Here is a 7,435-nt window from a genome sequence, read left to right on the forward strand (position 1 = left end):
AAATGCGTTTGGTAGTTTTATCAAGAGATTGTTTTTAGTATAAAAAAAAATTCATTTATGTCTCTCTCTCTACTCGAGAGAAGAGAAAACAAAAACAAAAAATGAAAAACGATTAAAAGTATTTTTTCATTTCTCTCCCATTTTACACTAAATCATTCTATTTTTTATCTTTAATTGTGTTAAACGTCATTTTTCTCTTATTTTAATTTTTTTTTCTCAAAAAACATAAAAAACAAAAATAACTCCAAACCCAACCTTTGCTTTCTTTTTAGTGTTTTGGCCTTTGAGTAGTACCTGATAGATGCATCCACCAAGTCCCAGGCCCTCAAAAAATTGGGGAAAACTAATTGCTGCTACAAGAGGCTTAAATGCTTAATTGTCTTTGGTCTTTGAGATGCACCAAGGGATATACCAATTATCCTAATAGATCTTTTCTTTAAACTTAGTGCCAGTTATTAAACCAGGTAAAATTAATGGACATATCTTCATTAATCAAAACAGTTAAATTTAAAGTTAGAAGATAAATACACGGTATCCCTTGCGATTACTCGCAATTCATTACTCTTTATAACACGAATTGTGTCATCTCTTGTGATTACTCGCAAGCCATTACTCTTTATAACACGCATTGACTTAACCACAATTAATATAGTTCAAGAGACAATATTGCTAATTAGTCATTAAAATAATATTCTCGATACCTTAATTGAATTCTCAACTTCAAAAGTCATGTCCCAAAAAATTTAATAAATACTACATATCACAAGGATTTAATGCCACAATTAACTAAAAACACCAAAAAAGTTTTTAAACACTCGAAAGATGAATAGAAATCAAGAAAAAGCAAAATGGTGTCATGAAGATTCTTCTAAATATAGTCCTCCTACATTTTACTTTTGCAAATAAACTATCATATTCATTAGTTTCTCCTCCTCATACTCAATTGCTACACCTCTTTCACGATCTGAAATTGATAAATTATCACCACCACTCCGAGAGAAAATTATTTACTGTAAGATTGGGCTAGACAAGTTTGTATGGAAGAATTGAGAGAGGAATGGAAGAGATATATATTTTTCACAGATACCAGAGTTGTCATCATAAAAAATTACATGAATGTATGGAGAAAAAGAAAAAACCTATAATTGATTAAGGTTATTAATATTGGGGATGGGTGTGATTTTTTTACTAAGGTCTTCAACTAAAATAATGTTGCTTAGGATTTGTTCGGTTGCATTTTTGAGTTATTGATTTGAGTGTAAATTTTAAGTTGAATTTGAGTTATAACTTGAATTGAAATTGTAACTTGAGTCTGTGTTTGGATGTGCACATTTGAATTATGATTTGAATTGAGAATCTATTTGAGTTTGTGTTTGGGTGGGTCAAAACTTGAGTTTGTATTTAAATAATATTTTAATAAAACTCAATGGTAATAGAAAATTTTAATAGGGTATATGAGTGAGGTTTTATTCGTCTTTTCGTTGTGAACGCATAGAAAAAAAATCATCTCAATCAGAATTAAAACAAAAAAGTTATGACGTTTTTAAGAATAAAAAAATATTATTCATTAATTTGAATTTGAGTTGAAGAAGAAACTTTTAAACTCTAATTTTAGCCCCAATTCAAATTAAAACTTAAGTTCAAACTTAAATTTTATAAAAAAATATAAATTTAAATAAAGTTGTAATTTAAATTTAATTTTTTTAAAATTTTGATCAAAAAAATAAATCCAATCTTGTTGCTATACAGTACCATGTTTTCAAATAACAAGTTTAGCTCAGTGGAGGCACGTGCCTCCACTGAAAAATAAAAGAAAAAAAAATATTCCTCTAATAGTAATTCAAGCTTTTTCACACGTGTCCGCTACTCTAAAATTTGTGCAAGTTACAATTTTCTTTGAGTTATTAGTCCAAAAGAATAAACTCTATATTGTTGCTATACAGTACTATGTTTTCAAATAACAAGTTTAGCTCAGTGGAGGCACGTGCCTCAACTGAAAAATGAAAGAAAAAAAAAAAGATTCCTCTAATAGTAATTCAAGCATTTTCACATGTGTCCGCTACTCCAAAATTGTGCCCCTGTTAAGTACACTCTTCAGGTTTTATCTTTTGCAGTTTTTTTTTTTTTTTTTTCCTTCCGTTTTTCTCCTCCGTATTAATTTGTTCCCAGCCCCCTCTTTTTAGGAAATTAGTTGTATGTCTTTCTCACGCCGACTCTCCCTGTTCTTCTCCTTTGAAAATAGTAGTTCTTTTCTCTTGGATAGTATTAAGAGGAATGTAATGAGAGTGATCATTTGTATCATGTGTTGTATTTGTGTCGTGTTTTGATTATTTTTTTTATAATCAATTCAAACACGACCCGTGATGTATAATTTTTTGAAAACCGCAACACAAACACTTTATGATTACTTTACAAGTTGACACGACACAAATCGAAAATAACTCTATTAAAACTATTAATTTTGACATATTAGTATTTGCCACACTTTTCCCTAACAGTAAAATTAAAGAAGGATAATCTTGATAAATATTCCTTAAAACTGCATGAATGGAATTTTTACTCTTCACTTAATTCATAACTTTTTTAGTCAAATAATCACACTAACAAAAGGGTATTAATCGAGAGTAAGGAATAAAAGTCCAGACTTATGCACTCCTAAGAGTAAATTTTACAATTTTCTTATTGAAAAATGAATTCTAAAATTTAACAAAAATAATCATGCATCTATCACATGATAAATTAAAATTTTACAAAAAAAGTTACGTTATGTACAAAATTTTCTCTTTGTTACTATTAGAAATTGAAAACTATAATGTTTTGTACTTGCTATAACTGTTTATGTAACATTTCAGTTATTAAGCGATAAATGTGATTATTTATGTTAAATTTCAAAAATCGTTCATTAATTTTAAGATCAAGACCAAAACTGTAAATAAATAAATAAAGAAAAAAAGAATAGTTAAAGATGAGTCCATGACAAGGTAAAAGTCTTAGGCTCCGTTCATTTCGCTGATTCGAGTTTAGAATTCGAGTTTTTCTACAGTAAAAAGCTCTCACAAACAATCACATCTAACTTTTTTGCTACAGTAAAAAACTCTTACATAAAGTCACATCTCAACTCGAATAAAAAACTCGAATCAACGAACTAAACGGACCCTTAATATACGTCGTGCATTGCCTATTCCCATAAAGTGTCCATCCGATTTATCCAGGGAAAGGGGGAAAATTTTGAAAAAAGGAAAAAATAAAGAACTTACTCCCACCAACATCGGCAGTAAAGAACACAGAACCAGCGGTATTTTTACAACTACAAGAATAGTCAGGTTTTCATAAAAAAAAAAAAACAAAAAACAAAAACTACAAGAATGGTTAGGTAGCTGTGATGAACAGCTCTTTTCATGTCTTATTAATTTGGTTTGATTCGCTCTCAATTGTAACAGATAATCAGAGTTTTTCAGTGCATGTTATCTTTGAGTAAGAGTCCCTAGTTCCAGAGATGTCCCAATCTAGTCCTTTGTAAATAGCAAGGCTACACACCGAAACAGGGGTAAAAACGAAAGTTTGAAGGATGGTAGAAAAAAAGTTTCAGTGTAAATAGGAGACCTCAAAACCGTAAAACTTTTATGATGCCAGGAGAAGGTGTCGAGAATACAATAATTTACGCATTTTATGTTAGAACTTGTAAAGTACAGACATTATAGCTGTCAAGAGACGATGGACTAATGAATTTTATAAAGAATACTTGCAAACTTTGATTGTTAAAGTTGTAAAAGCTAAGCGACACGTGTCATGAAGGCACTATAGAAGGACCCCTTAAAACCATTATAGACTATGAATTATAGATGGTATATGCAAGACCTTAATCATGAAATGCTAGTCAATAGTGAGACCAATTTCTTGCTATATAAAAGACGACTGATGGTACAATAATTCTAGAGAACATTTCAAGCATGTGAACTTTACACAACTTTAATTCTGTCGCATGGCGTTCTTTAACCAAAAACTAGAATTTTGATGTTCTGTGGTATATATAAAAGTAGAGAATATGTTAAAATATAATAAAATAACAATTCTGCTGCTTCCAATCATCAAATGCAACATAGCAGTAAAAGAAACAAATAAAATAAAATAAAATAAAAAGAAAGAAAGAAAGAAAGGACAGTCATACAACAGTGAGTTATCTACGGGTGAATTACTCTGAAGGGGCAAGCGCTGATTGCAATACATCTTCAAGGTACTTCTCGGCCGCAGCGTATTGCCTTTTCTTGTCCTCAATTGCCAAAGCAGCTAAGGCCTTATCCTGTACAAATACAAATTGAACTGATGATTAGTGATCTGCCTAGCAGTCAGCAAGAAAATGGAACTCCATTAGCAGAAAGAGAAAAAATACCGGAGGCAAGTCCTGATAGCTTCTTAAAGTATCAAGGATGGGCTTTGTTTTCTTCTCTAACTCCTTCCTGTTCTCAGCCATTTCAACCAATACCCCATGGCTTATTTCCGGGGTGTAACCCACGCGATTTAGCATGGCCTGCCAGGGAAATTCTCATCAGCGCCAGAAAACATGGAGGGAATAACTTTAAAAAGGGAAATTGAAAACAAATGTTATGCTCGAAAACAAGTGATGAAATTACTTTCAAGAGAATTAAAAATGGACTCCTTTTGGTGCTACTCAATGAAGAACTTCCTCAAGAAACCATTTTCTACTTGGTGCAGGATCCTAAACACAACTGAAAAACTGCAACCAAGATAAATTTACCCTAAAATGTCGTCCATTTAACCATATTCTTCTCAACTAAAAGGTTCTCTACGTATCACAGACATCATCATTTCCCCCTAGAATTGAAGTTCTGCAACAATTTTTAATCAATTATCTCCTTCTATTTATGTGCTCGCAGCATTCTCTTATATTTACACAATGTATTTGTTTTAGGCCTTTGTTTACTTGTCATGAAAGGGGAAAGAAAAGGAAGTGTTTAACTTTTAGATCTGTTCATACAGTTTCTTAACAACAATTCAATGCTGCTAATTTATCAGGGCCAACATGAAAGGGAAATCAAATCCCAACTTACTCCATTGTTGTGTTTCTCTTTGAACTGGTCAATAAATGATAAATCACAATACTCCTTTTGCATTGTTACTACCTTTTAGCAAATAATTATATGGACAGAAATTTTAGTATATACTGTTATTCATACTTCTAAAGTAAGCAAGCACTAAAACGCACCAATCAAATTGTTTCTCATTCCACTTCCTAATAGGTACGTAATTGCTAGAAACGGTATCAATTCCAAAATCTCTCCCTTTCTAAATTACATCACATTACAATTTAGTAAAACATGCCCTTAATCTATGAACATTTTTCCTCTTTGTAAATGCTTGTTAAACAAACATTTAAATTGACATACTCCTTTAAAAACTTGAACAACTTTAAATAATAATAACACCAGGATAAATTAACAGTACCTTGTAATTGGCACTCTGTTGCATGTATTGTCTCTCCTTAGCAGCCATAACAGCCAAGTTCGTCTTCCAATTCTCCATCTGCACCTCACAGGGAGCTACATCTTCCTCTAATTGCGCAAGCGTTCTATTGAAAACAATTTACAAAGAGGACCGAGCAAATGTTAGCATTTCTTGAAAGAAATTTACTAGCATAATAACACGTACACTTTCAATTCCAAGAGAAAACACTTTTTACCTCTTCAAATACGTTAATCTTGCAATAGCTTTTCGCGTGTAATCCAACAAAACCTTGGACTCTTTCTGCACCTTGGCCCTCTTCTCCTCCACACTAGCCTTCCTCAAGGAAATATCTCCCATTGCAACTAGAAAACTAGATCCAAACAAATCACAACAAAGACAGAACAAGATTCACCAAAGGAAATAGCCAAACAACATTATCGAAATCCTCACCTGCTTAGCTCTGTATCTCTGATGTTCAGTAAATTCGCCACATTCGCCAAGACCTGAACCGATCCAACAACATTCGAGGCTAAACTCTCCTGTGCAAGCCCTACATTCTCCAAAATCTCCCTAATTCGCGCCGCTGCAAACAACAAAAAACTGCCCTACTTTAACCTATTTTTCCCAAAATCGACGAAAGTTCAAAGTGGGATTTTGGGTCTATACGGATGTAAAATGACAAAGAAACCTTGAGAGCGGTATTCGGAGGCTTTGAGGCGGAAATCGGAGGCAAGGATCTTGGAAGCTTGGGTTTTGGCTTGGGAGAGAGTGGCAAGGTTGTGTAAATAAGCCACGGATCGAGGGGTGTATTCGAATTGCGGCACTTCCTTCCCGGCTTGACCGAACTCGTGCACTAGCCACTGCTTCACCTCTCCAATCCGAGAAGCCTCGGACCCCCCTCCAGTGCCACTGCCGCCACCAGCACCGCCGCTCTTGGCGGCTTCGGTTACGGAGGAATCGCTCATTGCTCTTGCACAGTGGCAATTAAATGACGTCCCTTTTAAACGGATTTTTTAAGTCAATAGGCCCCAAATGTACAACCATTCAATTCGTAGACCCGTTATAAATGAAATTTCAATTTTCATTTTTTTTATTCATGGGATAAGAGTGAATGACCAAAATATCCTTTAAATGGGAAGGAAAAAACGACGGGTCACCTTAAAGAGAGGCAAAATTATGCCCGATCAGATATTTCTTACTGGAAAGACCGGTTGGCAATTTTCTTACAGGGCACACCAGTAAGAACTTTCTGACCGGACTCAGGTTTCTTACCGCTCCCACCAGTCAGAACGGAAAGAAATGACAGACGTGAATTTTTTCGATTTTGCAGATTACTCAACTCCGAAGAGGCCATGAAATAGCATGATTCTTGTTGGTTTTTCAAATACAAAAACTTGTCAAAAGTGAAAATTCCCGTTTCTATGTAAGAAGCAAAATCATGTAGGAAGCGAAATAGAGGAGTGAATCAATTCAAATTGAAATGAAAGAAAACGAAACTGAATAGGATAATCGTTTCATGACTGACCTGTGTCTAACTCAGGGATTCGTCGGAAGAATAAGAAAGAAAAAACATAAAAAGCGCCACCGACAATCAGATCGGCGCTCGAACACCAGCGACGATTGGAACAAAGGGTAGAAAGAGAGTGAAGAGAGGGAGAGGAAAGCATAGTAGGGGGAGATTAGACGAGTGAAAGAAATATTTAAAAAATATATATCCATAGACGACATGTCGTTATACTCGTAAACTACTTATAAACTGACCTCCAAAGTTAGGTGGTTTTTTTTTTTTTTTTTTTTTTGTTTTAATTTAGAGACACTCCCAATTTTACGCTTTTTATTTGTACCAAAATTCATCATTTTTAAATTTTTTTAAGTGTTCTCCAGTTTAGCATTTATTTTCTTCAACTTCTTTTCTCTTTTTGCAACAAAAAATTCATAATTATTAGCATTTCTCATCAACACTTTTTTTTTT

At 33.5% G+C, this 7,435-nt stretch overlaps 1 protein-coding gene across 1 annotated transcript; it reads right to left on the reverse strand.

Annotated features, from left to right (window-relative positions):
* Positions 1-3,927: 3,927 nt before the first annotated feature.
* Positions 3,928-6,480, reverse strand: LOC21384201 (AUGMIN subunit 1). The gene is made up of 6 exons (XM_010089815.2): positions 6,152-6,480; positions 5,914-6,046; positions 5,699-5,833; positions 5,464-5,587; positions 4,391-4,528; positions 3,928-4,300 (listed from the first exon to the last, which is right to left on the reverse strand). Exons 1-6 carry the CDS (start codon positions 6,426-6,428, stop codon positions 4,193-4,195), a joined length of 915 nt encoding a protein of 304 aa, XP_010088117.1. The 5' UTR covers positions 6,429-6,480; the 3' UTR covers positions 3,928-4,192.
* Between the last annotated feature and the right edge of the window lie 955 nt (positions 6,481-7,435).

Source organism: Morus notabilis, unplaced genomic scaffold (genome assembly GCF_000414095.1).
Source record: "Morus notabilis unplaced genomic scaffold, ASM41409v2 Scaffold8809, whole genome shotgun sequence".
NCBI lineage: Eukaryota > Viridiplantae > Streptophyta > Magnoliopsida > Rosales > Moraceae > Morus > Morus notabilis.